Here is a 19,537-nt window from a genome sequence, read left to right as displayed (position 1 = left end):
TCTAGCTTTTCTGGTGATTTTGTCAGTATCAAGGGACTTCAGTTGTATGACTTGTGTGAGCATTTCAACTCATAGTGCTCTCTCATATTGAACACTAAAGCTAGGAAGATTATAAGTGAGGGAGGATAAGTTAGAAAAGCTCTGTATTTACTAACCTGATATATTTTCTCCTTTTCTGGGAGATGCATCAAATCAGCCATGATCATGTTGAATGGTGGCGGAGGCTCGAGGGCTTTATGACACTTCCTGCTCTTATTTCTAATGTTCTTATAGAAAAGGAGAAAAGAACACGGAAATAGAATTCATTCTTAAGAAATTAATGTGGTAAAAAGATATTTTTTCTTGATTTGGATAGCTACGGATAACCAAACGATATTTTATTAAATGTCATATGCCAGGTGATTACCAGTTTTTCTCCTTTTTAGTTGCCCTGCAGTACATCATCCAAGTGATCATGATTCGATCCCTAATGAGCTGAGATAGTCAATGTGACAATGGTGTGAGAGACATCTCTTGCCTAACGTGCATATGCACGAACATCCCAGCAAGGAGCATTGGATTGCGATCTAGACCAGCAATCTATCTGATTCCTAACTCAGAAGCACTGAGATCAGTTGCAGCACCCACCTACCATCTCAGTGAACATCAGCTAATTTGGCACAGATCGGAAATTGAACCTTGAAACACTGGTCTGTTTGGCTCAGCTAATCTTTGTTATTGCTAACTGATCTCAACTACAAGAAGGAGGAAAAGCCTATAGTGACCTTCAATGAAAATCTCACCATAGTTTTATCAAGAAATAAGTTCATTAGAGAAAGATCCCTAACTGAGCTCTGTCCAGGGGAGCAAAACAAAACAATAGCAATGCTGAGCTTTCTTCCTTGTTTGAATCTGTGTGAGTTCTTGAAAGTGACATGAAGAAAGGCGTGCAAATAAAAGTCCAGATGGACTTTTGGTCTACAAGAGTAGACTCATGCATGAGTGAGCACGTTCCTATTCTATTTTTTTGTACTTTTAATTAGCTTTCAGGTGTTAGCATTTTTTAGAGGTGACATTCTTATCTTTGAGTTAGAAAGTCATGGATTCAAGTCTAACTTCAGAGATTTGAACATATAACCTCTTGCAGTTGCGAGGGAGTGCTGCTTTGTAAGAAGTGCCATCTTTCAGACAGGACAGTAGTGGGAAGTTGTGCGTGGAGTCTGAAGAGATAGGAGAGGCGCTAAATGAATATTTTTCATCAGTATTCACGCAGGAAAAAGACAATGTTGTTGAGGAGAATACTGAGATACAGGCTATTGGACTAGACGGGATTGAGGTTAATAAGGAGGAGGTGTTAGCAATTCTGGAAAGTGTGAAAATAGATAAGTCCCCTGGGCCGGATGGGATTTATCCTAGGATTCGCTGGGAAGCTAGGGAGGAGATTGCAGAGCCTTTGGCTTTGATCTTTATGTCGTCATTGTCTCCAGGAATAGTGCCAGAAGACTGGAGGATAGCAAATGTTGTCCCCTTGTTCAAGAAGGGGAGTAGAGACAACCCTGGTAATTATAGACCAGTGAGCCTTACTTCTGTTGTGGGCAACGTTTTGGAAAGGATTATAAGAGATAGGATTTATAATCATCTAGAAAGGAATAATTTGATTAGGGATAGTCAACATAGTTTTGTGAAGGGTAGGTCGTGCCTCACAAACCTTAGTGACCAAAGAGGTGGATGAGGGTAAAGCAGTTGATGTGGTGTATATGGATTTCAGTAAAGCGTTTGATAAGGTTCCCCATGGTAAGCGATTGCAGAAGATACAGACGCATGGGATTGAGGGTGATTTAGCGGTTTGGATCAGGAATTGGCAAGCTGTGAGAAGACAGAGGGCGGTGGTTGATGGGAAATATTCATCCTGGAGTTCAGTCACTAGTGGTGTACCGCAAGGATCTGTTTAGGGGCCGCTGCTGGTTGTCATTTTTATCAATGACCTGGATGAGGGCGTAGAAGGATGGGTTAGTGCATTTGCGGATGACACTAAGGTCGGTGGAGTTGTGGACAGTGCGGAAGGTTGTTGCAGGTTACAGAGGGACATAGATAAGCTGCAGAGCTGGGCTGAGAGGTAGCAAATGGAGTTCAATGCGGAAAAGTGTGAGGTGATTCACTTTGGAAGAAGTAACAGGATTACAGAGTACTGGGCTAATGGTAAGATACTTGGTAGTGTGGCTGAACAGAGAGATCTTGGTGTCCATGTGCATAGATCCCTGAAAGTTGGCACCCAGGTTGATAGGGTTGTTAAGAAGGCGTGCGGAGTGTTAGCTTTTATTAGTAGAGGGATTGAGTTTCGGAGCCAGGAGGTCATGTTGCAGCTGTACAAAACTCTGGTGCGGCCGCACTTGGAGTATTGCGTACAGTTCTGGTTGCCGCATTATAGAAAGGATGTGGAAGCATTGGAAAGGGTGCAGAGGAGATTTACTAGGATGTTGCCTGGTATGGTGGGAAGGTCTTATGAGGAAAGGGTGAGGGGCTTGAGGTTGTTTTTGTTAGAGAGAAGAAGGTTAAGAGGTGACTTAATAGAGGCATACAAGATGATGAGAGGATTAGATAGGGTGGATAGTGAGAGCCTTTTTCCTCAGATGGTGATAGCTAGCACGAGGGGACGTAGCTTAAAATTGAGGGGTGATAGATATAGGACAGATGTTAGAGGTAGGTTCTTCACTCAGAGAGTAGTAAGGGCGTGGAATGCCCTGCCTGCAACAGTAGTGGACTTGCCAACATTAAGGGCATTTAAATGGTCATTGGATAAACATATGGATGATATTGTGTGGCGGCACAGTAGCGCAGTGGTTAGCACTGCTGCTTCACAGCTCCAGGGTCCCGGGTTCGATTCCCGGCTCGGGTCACTGTCTGTGTGGAGTTTGCACGCTCTCCTCGTGTCTGCGTGGGTTTCCTCCGGGTGCTCCGGTTTCCTCCCACAGTCCAAAGATGTGCGGGTTAGGTTGATTGGCCAGGTTAAAAATTGCCCCTTAGAATCCTAAAATGCGTAGGTTAGAGGGATTAGCGGGTAAAATATGTGGGGGTAGGGCCTGGGTGGGATTGTAGTCGGTGCAGACTCGATGGGCCGAATGGCCTCCTTCTCAACTGTAGGGTTTCTATGATTTCTATGATATTGGAATAGTGTAGGTTAGATGGGCTTTAGATTGGTTTCACTGGTCAGCGCAACATTGAGGGCCGAAGGGCCTGTACTGTGCTGTAATGTTCTATGTTCTATGTTAACCCAAGACTCAATCATCCCTCTCAGGTCAATGGAAGTAGAGGATTATATCATGTTATTTGCAAAACAGCAGAGGAGCTCTCAAGTTGCCCTTGCTGACATCTAACTGTCAACTCATATTATCAGAACAAAGAACTGTACAGCACAGGAACAGGCCCTTCGGCCCTCCAAGTCTGCGCCGATCATGATGTCTGCCTTAACTAAAACCGTATGCACTTACGGAGTCCGTATCCTTCTATTCCCATCCTATTCATTTATTCGTCTAATTGCCCCTTAAATGCCACTATCACACCTGCTCCCACCACCTCCCTGAGCAGAGCGTTCCAGACATTCACCATGTTGTCCCATTGTTTAAGAAGGGGAACAGAGACTTCCCCGGGAATTATAGACCGGTGAGTCTCACTTCTGTTGTCGGCAAGATGTTGGATAAAATTATAAGGGATAGGATTTATAGTTATTTGGAGAGTAATGAATTGATAGGTGATAGTCAGCATGGTTTTGTGGCAGGTAGGTCGTGCCTTACTAACCTTATTGAGTTTTTTGAGAAAGTGACCAAGGAGGTGGATGGGGGCAAGGCAGTGGACGTGGTATATATGGATTTTAGTAAGGCGTTTGATAAGGTTCACCATGGTAGGCTTCTACAGAAAATGCAGATGTATGGGATTGGGGGTGATCTAGGAAATTGGATCAGGAATTGGCTAGCGGATAGGAAACAGAGGGTGGTGGTTGATAGTAAATATTCATCATGGAGTGCGGTTACAAGTGGTGTACCTCAGGGATCTGTTTTGGGGCCACTGCTGTTTGTAATATTTATTAATGATCTGGATGAGGGTATAGTTGGGTGGATTAGCAAATTTGCTGATGACACCAAAGTCGGTGGTGTGGTAGACAGTGAGGAAGGGTGTCGTAGTTTGCAGGAAGACTTAGACAGGTTGCAAAGTTGGGCCGAGAGGTGGCGGATGGAGTTTAATGCGGAGAAGTGTGAGGTAATTCACTTTGGTAGGAATAACAGATGTGTTGAGTATAGGGCTAACGGGAGGACTTTGAATAGTGTGGAGGAGCAGAGGGATCTAGGTGTATGTGTGCATAGATCCCTGAAAGTTGGGAATCAAGTAGATAAGGTTGTTAAGAAGGCATATGGTGTCTTGGCGTTTATTGGTAGGGGGATTGAATTTAGGAGTCGTAGCGTTATGTTGCAACTGTACACAACTCTGGTGCGGCCGCACTTGGAGTACTGTGTGCAGTTCTGGTCCCCACATTACAGGAAGGATGTGGAGGCTTTGGAGAGGGTGCAGAGGAGGTTTACCAGGATGTTGCCTGGTATGGAGGGGAGATCCTATGAGGAGAGGCTGAGGGATTTGGGATTGTTTTCGCTGGAAAGGCGGCGGCTAAGAGGGGATCTTATTGAAACATATAAGATGATTAGAGGTTTAGATAGGGTGGATAGTGATAGCCTTTTTCCTCTGATGGAGAAATCCAGCACGAGGGGGCATGGCTTTAAATTGAGGGGGGGTAGTTATAGAACCGATGTCAGGGGTAGGTTCTTTACCCAGAGGGTGGTGAGGGATTGGAATGCCCTGCCAGCATCAGTTGTAAATGCGCCTAGTTTGGGGGCGTTTAAGAGATCCGTAGATAGGTTCATGGACGAAAAGAAATTGGTTTAGGTTGGAGGGTCACAGTTTTTTTTTAACTGGTCGGTGCAACATCGTGTGCCGAAGGGCCTGTTCTGCGCTGTAATGTTCTATCCTCTGTGTAAAAAAACTTGCCTTGCGCATCTCCTCTAAACTTTTCCCCACGCAACTTAAACCTATGTCCCCTAGTACTTGACTTTTCTATCCTAGGAATGAGCTTCTCCCTATCCAATCTATCCATGCCACTCATAATCTTGTAAACCTCTATCAGATCACCCCTCAACCTCTGTCGTTCCAGTGAGAAGAAACCGAGTTTATCCAACCTCTTGTCATAGCTAATACCCTCCAAACCAGGCAACATCCTGGTAAACCTCTTCTGTACCCTTTTCCAAAGCATCCACTTCCTTCTGCTAGTGTGGCGACCAGAATTGTACACAATATTCTAAATGAGGCCTAACTAAGTTTCTGTACGGCTGCAGCATGACCTGCCAATTTTTATACTCAGTGCCCCGACCGATGAAGGCAAGTATGCCATCTGCTTTCTTGACTACCTGATCCACATTATCCATCAGTGATCGGTGGACATGTACGCCCAGATTTCTCTGTCTGTCAATACTCCTAAGAGCTCAACCATTGACTGTATAATTCCTACATGCATTGGACCTTCCAAAATGCATTATCTCACACTTGTCTGGATTAAACTCCATCTGCCATTTCTCTGCCCAAGTCTCCAACCGGTCTATATCTTGCTGTATTCTCTGACAATCCTCTTCACTATCCGCACTCCACCAATTTTTGTGTCGTCTGTGAACTTACCAATCAGACCAGTTACATTTTCCTCCAAATCATTTATATATACTACAATCAACAAAGATCCCAGAACTGATCCCTGTGGAACACCGCTAGTCACAACCTTCCATTCAGAAAAGCACCCCCCTACTACTACCCTCTGTCTTCTATGGCTAAGCCAATTCTGTATCCATCTTGCCAGCTCTCGTCTGATCCCGTGTGACTTCATCTTTCGTACCAGTCCACTATGAGGTACCATGTCAAAGGTACTATGTAGTCAATCATTGTACTGAATTTTATGGGATCTTTCTGTGCCAGACTCGTTACTGTGTTTCCTGGCATTGGAACAATGATGTGGAGATGCCGGCGTTGGACTGGGGTGAACACAGTAAGAGTTTTAACAACACCAGGTTAAAGTCCAACAGGTTTATTTGGTGGCAAACACCATTAGCTTTTGGAGCGCTGCTCCTTCGTCAGATGGAGTGGAAATGTGCTCTCAAACAGGGCACAGAGACACAGAAATCAAGTTACAGAATACTGATTAGAATGCGAATCCCTACAGCCAGCCAGATCTTAAAGATACAGACAATGTGGGTGGAGGGAGCATGAAGCACAGGTTAAAGAGATGTGTATTGTCTCCAGACAGGACAGTCTGCAAGTTCAGGAGGCAAGCTGTGGGGGTTACTGATAATGTGACATAAATCCAATATCCCGGTTTAGGCTGTCCTCATGTGTGCGGAACTTGGCTATCAGTTTCTGCTCAGCGACTCTGCGCTGTCGTGTGTCGTGAAGGCCGCCTTGGAGAACGCTTACCTGAAGATCCAAGGCTGAATGCCCGTGACTGCTGAAGTGCTCCCCCACAGGAAGATAACAGTCTTGCCTGGTGATTGTCGAGCGGTGTTCATTCATCCGTTGTCGTAGCGTCTGCATGGTTTCCCCAATGTACCATGCCTCGGGACATCCTTTCCTGCAGCGTATCAGGTAGACAATGTTGGCCGAGTTGCAAGAGTATGTACCGTGTACCTGGTGGATGGTGTTCTCACGTGAGATGATGGCATCCATGTCGATGATCCGGCACGTCTTGCAGAGGTTGCTGTTGCACTCCATTTGACGAAGGAGCAGCACTCCGAAAGCTAATGGTGTTTGCTACCAAATAAACCTGTTGGACTTTAACCTGGTGTTGTTAAAACTCTTATTGGAACAATGACCATATTTCAAAAATGAGTTCTTATTAAACTGCATTGAAATGTAATTCATATCAAGCAGTTTTTGTGCGTTGACCAGGTCAAAAATTGTTGAATACTGAGCAAAGCATCTTTTTAAAAATTCATTCGTGGGACATGGGCGTTGCTGGCTGGTCAGCATATATTGCCCTCCCTAGTTGCCTGAGGGCAGTTGAGAGTCAATCACATTGCTGTGGCTCTGGAGCCACATGTAGGCCAGACCAGGTAAGGATGACAGATTTCCTTCCTAAATGACATTAGTGAACCAGATGAGTTTTTCTGACAATCGACAATTGTTTCATGGTCATCAATAGATTCATAATTCCAGATTTTTTTTATTGAATTCAAATGCCACCATCTGCTGGATGTCTGGATTCGAATCTGGGACCCCAGAACATTAGCTGAGATTCAGGATTAATTGGCGAGCGATAATACCACTTGGCCAATGTCTTTCCTTATGCATTTCAAAAAAAGTGACCAATCCAAACAAATGCCTGCAACAGAACTGATGTTAGGATAAAGCTATATACCAAAACACATTCAAGTTAGCTGTACTTTAATTAATTGCATGTGAGTTTTTCTTATGAACCCATCCAGTTGACAGTGTTGCAGTGTGCTAGACCTTAAAGTTTTCAATTTGCTGAAGACCAGGGTTTCAATTTTAGTCAGAGTTCTGACATCTTAATTTGGCATAAATAGGCTGTCCTAGATATGACGCCTGACAGAGCTATGGTTATGTCCAGTTGATCAGTCTGGGCCCTTTAGTTAAAGAGCCATTTGAAGTATTTCATAATTTAATGGCAAACGTCCTTTGTGTTATTGAAGAATTGAATATTTGTTCTTTATATCCTCAGGTCGCTTGGCTTGGTTGGTGTATATAGTTGGTGCTGTAATTGGAGGCAGATTAACTTTTACATGCACTGATGAACAAGACTCAATGGATGGAGAATTAGTTTATCGGTAAGTCATAGCTTTTTTGAAATATGCTATTTTTGTACATTTTGGAATACCATTTGTGATGAGATACATATTTTATGGCATGAGTTTTGTCTCTATTAACTCAGAAACTCTTTTTGTTTCTTTGAATTTGGTGTAATGTTTGTCGATGGTTACCAGTTTCAATGGAGAGAATGACTGGTTTCATTGCCAAGAGGAATGCTTACTGATTGCCCACAGATTTTACTGTACCTTACTCAGCTGGTATCAATGTTACCTCTCATCAGAAGGGGGAGGACTGAGTACATAGAAGAATATAATTTAATGCAGTATTGATGGAATGCTATATGATTAGAGGTGCTACATTTTAGATGAGATGTTCAATAGAGGCCTGGCCTGTCTGATCGATGCTAAAGATTCTTTGGTCATTAACCAAAATAGACCAGAGAGTTGTCCTGGTGTCCTTCACTCATTCAACAACACAAAAAACAATTGCAGTGGGGGATGGAGGTGTCGGGGGATTGGACATCCACAGTGAAGAGGAGGCAATTAGGGCCAGGGAATTGGAGATTGTTGATATGACTTAGGGCATCAGAAGAATCACGAATGTAGGTGGAAAGAGACTGGACAAGGGGACAGAGGATGGAATCAAGATAGGAAGAAAGAGTTCCATAGGGGAGGAACAGGCTGATATGATGGGCCTACCAGGACAGTCCTGTTTGTGAATTTTGGGAAGGAGGTAGAAGTGGGCTGTGCAGGGCTGGGGGACTGAGATTTGAGGCTGTGGAGGGAAGATCTCCAGAGGTGATGAGATCAGTGATAGTCCTGGGACAATTGTTTGATGTTTGGTGGTGGTGGGGGTCATGGTCCAGGGGGACGTAGGAGGAAATGCTTGAAAGTTGGCACTCAGCCTCTGCCAGACAACATCAGCAACACCCCTGTCAGCAAATTTGACCACAAGGTCAGGGTTGGACCTAAGAGAATGGAATGCAGCAAATTCAGAGAGAGAAAGATTAGAGTGGGTGAGAGGGGCAGAGAAATTAAGATGGTTGATTTGTGGCGACAGTTTTCAATGATGATCAAGAGCAGGTAGGAGGCCAGAGGGAGGGGTCCAAGTAGAGGAAGAATATGCAGGCGGGTGAAAAGAGGAAGACTCTTGCCCAAAGAAGTAAGCATGGAGACGGAGGCAATGAGTTCAGCATCATGCTGAGAGCAAATTTCATTGAGGTGAGGAGAGAAGAGGATGAAACTGAGCCTTTTGCTGAGTATGGAACATTCAACATTAGAGAGGGGTAAGTCGAAGGGTATAGTGAATACACAGCAAGGGCTGGGATTAGAAGAAGGAATGGGATCAAGGGGATGGGAATGTGTAGTTGGTCCTGGATAGGAGTTGGTGTCACTAAGTTGTTGGAGCTTGCATTCCTTAACACTTGAAAGGAAGAGAAAAATCTTCTTGTTAAGGTGCTGGATGAGATGAAGAATAAATGGAACTGGGGACAAGGGCAACTTTGAGAGAGGGTGAGTCAGTGCTGCGAGAGAGGTTGAGTACATATTGTGGTACATGGCACTGAGTGTGGATCTCAGAATGCAGCGCGAACAGCAATCCTGGGAGCATTGTATATGATGTGGAGATGCCGGCGTTGGACTGGGGTAAACACAGTAAGAAGTTTAACAACACCAGGTTAAAGTCCAACAGGTTTATTTGGTAGCAAAAGCCACACAAGCTTTCGAAAGCTTGTGTGGCTTTTGCTACCAAATAAACCTGTTGGACTTTAGCCTGGTGTTGTTAAACTTCTTACAGCATTGTATATCCCAGAAGTACCTGTAATCCTGGGCGGATTTGAAACATGAGGGATGGTGGTTGGAATCTGTGTGGGGTGAGAGGGAGAGAGAGAGAGACAGTGGCTGAGGAAGAAAACGTGGCTTTGGAAGCAAGTTTTGGTAAACACTTTGTCAAACACCAAGGAGGAAATGGGAAGCAATGAAGAGTCAAACAGAATTCCTGTCGGAGAGAAAAGCAGTACTTTTTCAAGGTTGGCATTCCTGGAAGAGAAATGACAGTGAACTAAACACTAAATAAGCAAAATATCACAGATACTAGGATCTGAAGCAAGAATGTTGTGGGTGTGGGTGAGTGGAGGTGTGTTGCATGGGATATTTCCAAAAAATGTTTAAGGTGGAAGAGAAAAGTCACAGTCTCATGTTGTTGAACTCAATGTTGAGCCCTGAGGGTTGTAATATGCCTATTCCTAAGATGAGATGCTGCTTCTCTAGCTTGTGTTGGACTTCACTGGACATTGCAGCAGGCCAAGAAGAGACATATGGGCATGAGAACAAGGTGCTGAGTTACAATGGCAAGCGACAGGAAGGTTGGGGGGTCATGCTTGTGGACTGAGCAAAGATGTTCAGCATCGTGGTCACCCATATTGGGAGCAGCAAATACAATAGGCCAAATTGAAAGAAGTGCAAGTGAAACGCTGTTTAACCTGAAGGAAGTTTTTGGGGCCTTGAATAGTGAGGAGGGAGGAGGTAAAGGAGCAGATGTTGCACCTTAGGCGATTCCAAGAGAAGGTGTTGTGCCTAGTCATTCATCTTATTTGCGCTTTGTAGGACCTTGCTGTAAGCTTACTTCAAATGTAAATGATTAGATGTGATGTCATATTTTATACATTTTTGCTCAATGATTTGTTCTATTGTCATAATTTAATTTAAAAGTATGCTTTAGACTTAACTTCTCTATACTGGTATTTAGAGATCCCTCTTGGTTACACTCTCTCAAAGTTGAAAAACCTGAGTTGAATTTTTTCATGGAAAACTAAAACGTACATGAAAACTGTCAGCATGTTTGGCAGATGGTCAGTTTTTCAATCTAGTCATCAGCATTTTACTGCTTTATCAAAGAAAACAGCAGCTCTTCTTTACTGAGTTATAATTAACAACCAACCATATCTCTTGGAGTTTTCAAAAGTAAGCTGACAAATTGGTTGAGAGGATCTAAACCTGCCAAAACCAATCTGTCACATTCAACATTTTCCTTTTGTTGAAACTGAGATAAAAATATTTGAAGATGAGCTGATAGTTTTGGAGAGTTTCAGTTACTGCTGAGTTTATTTGATGGTTCCCCACGTGAATTTAAGAAACAGATTTCTAAAATACAGCTTTTATTTATTTTTTCTCGAAGTGTCTGGGCTATGCCTGGTTGTTTAATGCAGTGAGTTTAAGGTGAGTTTTAGACACTTTTTTTTTAAGATGAGGAGCCCCTGTGTGACTGTATTCATGGCTTATTTGAGTATTCCTGTCATTGCACTTAAGTAATTACCAGGGATTGGAAATAGAGTGCAGCAAAGTGTGGAAGTTGTTCATCATTTTGCTGTTCTCAACTCAACTAGACTCATCTTTTGTTTCTTTACTTGTCTAATTATCAATGCAAGCTCTTGACTGCTTTCTTCAGCAGTGGCAACTCACTATTTCTCAAAGCTGACCTGATCCACAATTTCATTTAATCTTTTGTTTTATTGGATGTGTTTTCTTCCTTTCAGATGTGAACGATTGCTAGCTTTAACAAATCCTGGGTAACAATGTCACTCCAAATCCTTTTTCCTTTAATTTCCTCGAATCCCATCCCTTCATCCACTTGCTGTGTATTCACCTTCCCCTCCCTGACCCTGAATGATCTGATATTAGCAAAGACCTCAGCTTCATCCTCTTACATCCCCACCTCAATGAATTTTGAACTCTGAATGACCCTGAGCTCCTTCCTCTGTCACCTCCTGGAATTAGCCAGGAATCGTTCACTCCACAAAAAACTCTTTCATCCACCCCGGTCTTTTAAGTCGCCCAGTTTTGAGTCCTTTCACTTTAATGTCGGTCAGTTAATGAGGCTCATATTCTCGTTTAGTGTCATAGATTTCATTTTAAAGTTGTTTAGTGTTGGGTCTAACCTAGGGTCATATGACCCGAGGGTCATAGGCACCATTTTCAAGCAGCCTCTGCTTCTTCATAGAACATAGAACATAGAACATAGAACAGTACAGCACAGAACAGGCCCTTCGGCCCACGATGTTGTGCCGAACTTTATCTGAACCCAAGATCAAGCTATCCCACTCCCTATCATCCTGGTGTGCTCCATGTGCCTATCCAATAACCGCTTAAATGTTCCTAAAGTGTCTGACTCCACTATCACTGCAGGCAGTCCATTCCACACCCCAACCGGTACGGTACGGTATGGGCGGCATGGTACGTACGTACGGTTTCTCGAAGTGTCTGGGCTATGCCTGGTTGTTTAATGCAGTGAGTTTAAGGTGAGTTTTAGACACTTTTTTTTTAAGATGAGGAGCCCCTGTGTGACTGTATTCATGGCTTATTTGAGTATTCCTGTCATTGCACTTAAGTAATTACCAGGGATTGGAAATAGAGTGCAGCAAAGTGTGGAAGTTGTTCATCATTTTGCTGTTCTCAACTCAACGAGACTCATCTTTTGTTTCTTTACTTGTCTAATTATCAATGCAAGCTCTTGGCTGCTTTCTTCAGCAGTGGCTGGTTGTTTGGTACGGTATGGGCGGCACGGTAGCACAGTGGTTAGCACTGCTGCTTCACAGCTCCAGGGTCCCGGGTTCGATTCCCGGCTCGGGTCACTGTCTGTGTGGAGTTTGCACATTCTCCTCGTGTCTGCGTGGGTTTCCTCCGGGTGCTCCGGTTTCCTCCCACAGTCCAAAGATGTGCGGGTTAGGTTGATTGGCCAGGTTAAAAAAAAAATTGCCCCTTAGAGTCCTGGGATGCGTAGGTTAGAGGGATTAGTGGGTAAAATATGTGGGGGTAGGGCCTGGGTGGGATTGTGGTCGGTGCAGACTCGATGGGCCGAATGGCCTCCTTCTGCACTGTAGGGTTTCTATGATTTCTATGAACCACTCTCTGCGTAAAGAACCTACCTCTGATATCCTTCCTATATCTCCCACCACGAACCCTATAGTTATGCCCCCTTGTAATAGCTCCATCCACCCGAGCAAATAGTCTTTGAACGTTCACTCTATCTATCCCCTTCATCATTTTATAAACCTCTATTAAGTCTCCCCTCAGCCTCCTCCACTCCAGAGAGAACAGCCCTAGCTCCCTCATCCTTTCCTCATAAGACCTACCCTCCAAACCAGGCAGCATCCTGGTAAATCTCCTCTGCACTCTTTCCAGCGCTTCCACATCCTTCTTATAGTGAGGTGACCAGAACTGCACACAATATTCCAAATGTGGTCTCACCAAGGTCCTGTACAGTTGCAGCATAACCCCACGGCTCTTAAACTCCAACCCCCTGTTAATAAAAGCTAACACACCATAGGCCTTCTTCACAGCTCTATCCACTTGAGTGGCAACCTTTAGAGATCTGTGGATATGAACCCCAAGATCTCTCTGTTCCTCCACAGTCTTCAAAACCCTACCTTTGACCCTGTAATCCACATTTAAATTAGTCCTACCAAAATGAATCACCTCACATTTATCAGGGTTAAACTCCATTTGCCATTTTTCAGCCCAGCTTTGCATCCTATCTATGTCTCTTTGCAGCCTACAACAGCCCTCCACCTCATCCACTACTCCACCAATCTTGGTGTCATCAGCAAATTTACTGATCCACCCTTCAGCCCCCTCCTCTAAGTCATTAATAAAAATCACAAAGAGCAGAGGACCAAGCACTGATCCCTGCGGCACTCCGCTAGCAACCTGCCTCCAATCCGAAAATTTTCCATCGACCACCACCCTCTTCGATCAGACAGCCAGTTACCTATCCAATCGTCCAACTTTCCCTCTATCCCACACCTCCTCACTTTCATCATAAGCCGACCATGGGGGACCTTATCAAACGCCTTACTAAAATCCATGTATATGACATCAACTGCCCTACCTTCATCAACACACTTAGTTACCTCCTCAAAAAGTTCTATCAAATTTGTGAGGCACGACTTGCCCTTCACGAATCCGTGCTGACTATCCCGGATTAATCCGCATCTTTCTAAATGGTCGTAAATTCCATCTCTAAGGACCTTTTCCTGACTCTTCATCTCGTTATGACCTTCAGGTTCACATCCTTTGTCACTCCCTGACCCTCGTACTGTCTCTCCAGCTTGTGACTCAATTCCTGCAAGATAAAGTTACTCTTCCTGCCTGTCGCTGCTCATCTCCAGAGTCTTCAGGCACAGCGAAAGTTCAGCTAGAAGAGGGAAGCGGTGAGCGAGGGGAATGGGGAATGAGAGGATGGGGATGCAGCGACAAGGAGAGTCAGGGAGTGGCAGAAGCTATGAACTGTAAAGTCGGCAGTGAGAGGGAGCACCGGAGAGTGGAAGAGGCTGTGACCCATAGGCTCAGCAGTGATAGGGAGGGTCAGGGTGTGGCCAAGGCTGTGAACTGTACAGCCGGCAGTGAGAGGGAATCGGTGAATGGCTGAGGCTGTGAACTGTACAGCCGGCAGTGAGAAGGAGGGTGTGTGGCAACCAGCAGAGTCAGGGAGTGGAATGTATGGTGAGCAGCAGTTCAGTGAGCAGGAGAGACAGTGGGGGGAATTTTCCCGTCCCGCCCATCACGGGAATCGCCCAGTGAGTGTGTGGAAAGTTAGCATATTTCTTTTATACTTTTACATTTATTTTATTTTAAAATTTATTTTACTTATCCATACACTATTGGAATTTGGCAATGTATAACGATGGAAAGAGGATAGCCAGGGAAAGAGTAGGGCCCATTCGGGGCCAAGGAGGGTGGAGCCAGAAGACATTGGTGGAGTGTTGAACGAATACTTCACATCTTTGTTCACCCAAGAGAATGAGGATGAAGGTATGGAATTCAGGGACAGAGACTTTGAGATTCCCAAATTGATATAGGGAAGGACAAAGTTACTGTCATTTGTCATTTATATTAATGATTTGGATGAGAATTTAGTAGGCATGGTTAGTAAGTTTGCAGATGACACCAAAATTGGTGGCATAGTGGACAGTGAAGAAGGTTACCTAGGATTGCAACGGGATCTTAATCAATTGGGCAAGTGGGCTGCCGAATACCAGATGGAGTTTAATTTAGATAAATGCGAGGTGATGCATTTTGGTCGATCGAATCAGGGCAGGACTTACTCAGTTAATGGTAGGGCATTGGGGAGAGTTACAGAACAAAGAGATATAGGGGTACAGGTTCATAGCTCCTTGAAAGTGGAGTCACAAGTGGACAGAGTGGTGAAGGAGGCATTCAGCGTGCTTGGTTTCATTGGTCAGAACATTGAATACAGGAGTTGGGACGTCTTGTTGAAGTTGTACAAGGCATTGGTAAGGCCACACTTGGAATACTGTGTGCAATTCTGGCCACCCTATTATAGAAAGGATATTATTAAACAAGAAAGAGTGCAGAAAAGAATTACCAGGATGCTACCAGGACTTGATGGTTTGAGTTATCAGGAGAGGCTGGATAGACTGGGACTTTTTTCTCTGGAACGTAGGAAGCTTAGGGGTGATCTTAAAGAGGTCTATAAAATAATGAGGGGCATAGATCAGCTGGATAGTCAATATCTTTTCCCAAAGGCAGGGAAGTCTAAAACTAGAGGGCATAGGTTTAAGGTGAGAGGGGAGAGATACAAAAAGGTCCGGAGGGGCAATTTTTTCACACAGAGGGTGGTGAATGTCTCGAAAAGCTGCCAGAGGTAGTAATAGAGGTGGGTACAATTTTGTCTTTGAAAAGTGCTTAGACAGTTACATGGGTAAGATGGGTATAGAGGGATATGGACCAAATGCGGGCATTTGGGACTAGCTTAGGGGTTAAAAATAGGGGCGGCATTGACAAGTTGGGCCAAAGGGTCTGTTTCCATGTTGTAAACCTCTATGACTCTAAGTATTGAAGGTATTGGCAGACTTAAAAGTGGGCAAATCTCCAGGCATTCAGTGGTGGCGCCACACTGGAGGTGGCAGAAATAGAAGAGGATGTTCTGTTGAAGACGAAGGTTGTTGGGGTGGAAAGTGTGAAAAAGGGAAACCGTATTATGGCTCTGGCAGTGAGAGGAAGAGGTGGGAGTGAGGTTTGAGGAAGTGTAGTCTAGATAACTGTAGAAGTCAGTGGGCTTCTAGTGAATTGTGGTTGATAGCCGTTCTCAGAAATGGAGATAGAAAATAGGGAATAGTCAGAGATGGACCATGTGAAGGAGAAAAGGGTGGAAACAGAAAGCCAAGTTGATGGCATTTTCCAGTTCAGGGCAGGAGTCGGAAAAGGCTCCAATACAAACATAAATGTACCAGAAAGAGAGGTGAGTGAGTAGGACCAGAACAAGGAGTATTCCACATATCCCACAAAAAGGCAGACTCAGACCAACACTTTTTATTTGGAAAGTTGTTCAAGTGTGCGAACAAGTTCAGTCTGGTGGAGGTGGGTGCTGACTGTTGGGTCTCCATTCAAGGAAGAAACAGAGAGCCTTTCAGACCCCCTAATGAAAGATAGAAGTGTGGAGAAATTGGAAATCCATGGTGAAGAGTAGATGGTAGGGCCAGAAAACAAAACTGTTGAAGTGACGGAGGGCATCAGAAGAGTTACAGATGAGAATGGGAAGTGATACAACATGGGGAGAAACAATGTCAAGGTCGGAAGAAATCAGCTCAGTGAGGTACAAACAGCTAAAACTATAGATTTCTGGAGTAATCCTGTTGGTGGATTTTCGGAAAGAGGTAGAGGTGGAATGTTCAAGGTTGGGGCCTGTGAGGTTGGAGGAAATGGTGGGAAGATTTCCACCATTTCCTCCAACCAGATTTCCTGGAAACAATGGCCTGATATTTGGTGGTGGGGTCCATGGCACAAGGGCAGAAGGAAGAAGTGCCGGAGAATCAGCATTCAACTTCAGTTCACATGACAATAACAGCACCACCCTTGTCAACAACTTTAATTACAATGTTAGGATTAGACCTGATAAAATGGAGTGCTGCAGGTTTCCAGGGAGAATGTGTGTGAAGGGAGCAGAGAAAGTGAGACAGCCAGTATCACCTATATGTTCACAATGGAAACCTCTAGAAGGTGAGGCCAGATGGAGGGGTACACCTGGAGGAAGAATACAGTATGTCCTCATTTAAAATTATAGTTACATTCCTGAAAAGTGAAGCAAATTGAAGTGAATGAGATTTTCCCATTAAAACCAATGTAAAAGCTGTGGTTAGGTGCTGTGAGGATGTTTCTCAGAAGAAAAAACACCACAGCATTATACCCTGCAAGCTGAAATTTAGAATTATCCAGTGCGGAAGAGACCTTCGGCCCATTGTGTTTGCACCAACGAATGAGAAACATCTGACCTCCCACCTAATTCCATTTATCAGCAATTTGCCCATCGCCTTGAATGTTATGGCATGCCAAGTGCTCATCCAGGTAGTTTTTAAAGTACCACCCTCCCAGGCAGCACATTCTAGACCTTCACCACCCTCTGGGTAAAAGAGTTTAACCTCACATCCCCGCCCCCCCTCCATCCCTCCTGTCCCTCAACTTGGACCTATGTCCCTTGTGACTGACCCCTCAACTAAGTTGCTCCATATCTACTCTGACCATGCCCTTCATAATCTTGTACACCTCAATCAATCCACCGCCCCCCCGACACTGCAGTCTTCTCTGCTCCAATGAAAATAACCTAAGTCTATTCAACCTCTCTTCATACCTTAAGTGTTCCATCCCAGGCAGCATTCTCGTGAATCTACTCTGCACCCCCTCCAGCGCAATCACATCCTTCCGATAATGTGGTGACCAGAACTGCACACAGTACTCTAGCTGTGGCCTCACTACAGTTCGATACGACTCCAACATGACTTCCCTGCTTTGAATCTATGCCTTAATTGATAAAGGCAAGTGTCCCATATGCCTTTTTCACCACCCTATTAACATGCCCTTCCGCCTTCAGGGATTAATGGACAAACACACCCTTGTGTCATGGCGTTCATTGAATACTTCCTTGTCAAATTACTCCTTCCAAATTGTATCACAAGTTTCAGGGTTAAATTCCATCTGCCACTTATCTACCCATTTGACCATCCCTTCTACATCTTCTTGTAGCCTCAGACACTCATCCTTGTTGCTAAACACCCGGCCAATCTTTGAGTCATCCACAAGCTTATTAATCCTACCCCCTACATAGTCATCTATGTCATTTATATTAATGATGAATAATAGGGGACAATGGCTTCCAGTCACTAAAGCAACCTGACTCTCTCAATTTTGAATCCATTTTATCAAATTACCCTGTATCCCATGGGCGTTTGCCTTCTTTATAAAGCACCTATGTGTGACCTTGTCAAAACCTTTGCGGAAATCCATATAAACTACACCAAATGCACTACCCTCATCCACATACCTAGTCACCTCCTCAAAAAGTTCAATCAAACCGTCTATGTTCAATCTGGGTATCAATTTTATTATCAATTTGCACCCAAACCCCCCTTTTTCTGCGTCATCTTACCTTGTCTTTGCTTGCTGTACCTTTCCCCCAAGTGGTAATGAACGTGACTACATTTAAACCACCTCTTTAAAGGCAACCCATTGTTCATTCTAGTTTTGCCTGCCAATATTTGATTCAAACTTACCTGGACCAGATCCATCCTCACCCCATTGAAATTGGCTTCCTCCCATGAGGTATTTTTGCTATAGATTGGTCCTTGTTCTTTTCCATAGCTAACCTAAACCTTATGATACAATAGTCACAGTTCTCTGAATGTTCCCTAACTGATACTTGATCAACTGAACACATTTCATTCCCGAGAACTAGGTCCAGCAATGATTCCTTCCTTATTGTGCGGGAAATTTACTGGTCAAGAAAATCTTCCTGAACACACTTGAAAAACTCTTCCCCCTATCTGCCCTTTATAGCAACATTATCCCAGGATAATTGAAGTCTGTAATTTCCTCTCAAATTTTCTCCTCTGCAATCCTTCCCACAAGTTAGCAGCTGATAGATTACACATAGCAATATATTAATAACCTCTATTTTTTTCTCAACTCTAACCAAATAGATTCTGTTGTAGGGAAAAATCCCTTGTACCAGTGCATTCAAAGAGGTCGAGTCGCAAGGCAACGTTCAAAGTGTTTTTCTTTATTGTACAATTACTGGGATCCCAGGGAGAACCAACGTAACCAGCTCCGAAACAGTGGCTTGGCCACGTTGATCTCAATCCTTTCACATCAGCTCTGGATCTTTATAGGGATCCAAATTCGAGCGGGAACATTTGATTATGCATTTTTACAATATGTATAAAGTGGTCTGTCAGGTCAGGAAGTTCTCTGGGAGGCTTGTCAATTTGCATTTGTATGGTGTGTGTTTGTGTTAATGGGACGACCTGTTCTTGCCCCGGTGTTTTAATGTGTTTCCCATTATCCCCTCTATGTGTCCCCTTATCTGAATTGACCTCATTGTTTTGTGTCTGTGTTCCCTGCTTGCGAGATTAGGTGTTAATGTCATTTTGTCCTGCTGTGTGTAGGGAGATTTAATCTAATCTTTTATTCCTTTTACCCTAGTTTGTTAAGTTTCTTTGCCTGCCTTGGCCATTTTATTCCTGTAATATTTTATTGATAGTCTGGTTATGCCATATAGCCCACTCTCGGTCTTGACTCGCAGATATCCCGATCTTCCTTGGCCAAAGGCTGGTTTAAAATGCAGCTTCGCGCTGTTGCTGGGCAGAATAAGGATCTTTCGTTGGCTTTGAAATTTAAAGGTCTCTCAGCTGTGCAGA

General features: G+C 44.1%; 1 protein-coding gene across 1 annotated transcript in view; it reads left to right on the top strand.

Moving 5' to 3' along the window:
* Positions 1–19,537, top strand: part of LOC144505369 (ran-binding protein 17-like) — a 1,005,849-nt gene that overhangs the window by 249,142 nt on the left and 737,170 nt on the right. The window contains exon 14 of the mRNA XM_078231487.1: positions 7,745–7,850. Coding sequence (XP_078087613.1) covers positions 7,745–7,850 — 106 coding nt within the window. The remainder of the gene's footprint in view (positions 1–7,744; positions 7,851–19,537) is intronic.

This window comes from Mustelus asterias, chromosome 16 (genome assembly GCF_964213995.1).
Source record: "Mustelus asterias chromosome 16, sMusAst1.hap1.1, whole genome shotgun sequence".
Lineage (NCBI taxonomy): Eukaryota > Metazoa > Chordata > Chondrichthyes > Carcharhiniformes > Triakidae > Mustelus > Mustelus asterias.
Note: the sequence above shows the minus strand (reverse complement) of the source record. Positions and strands in the feature narration are given on the sequence as shown.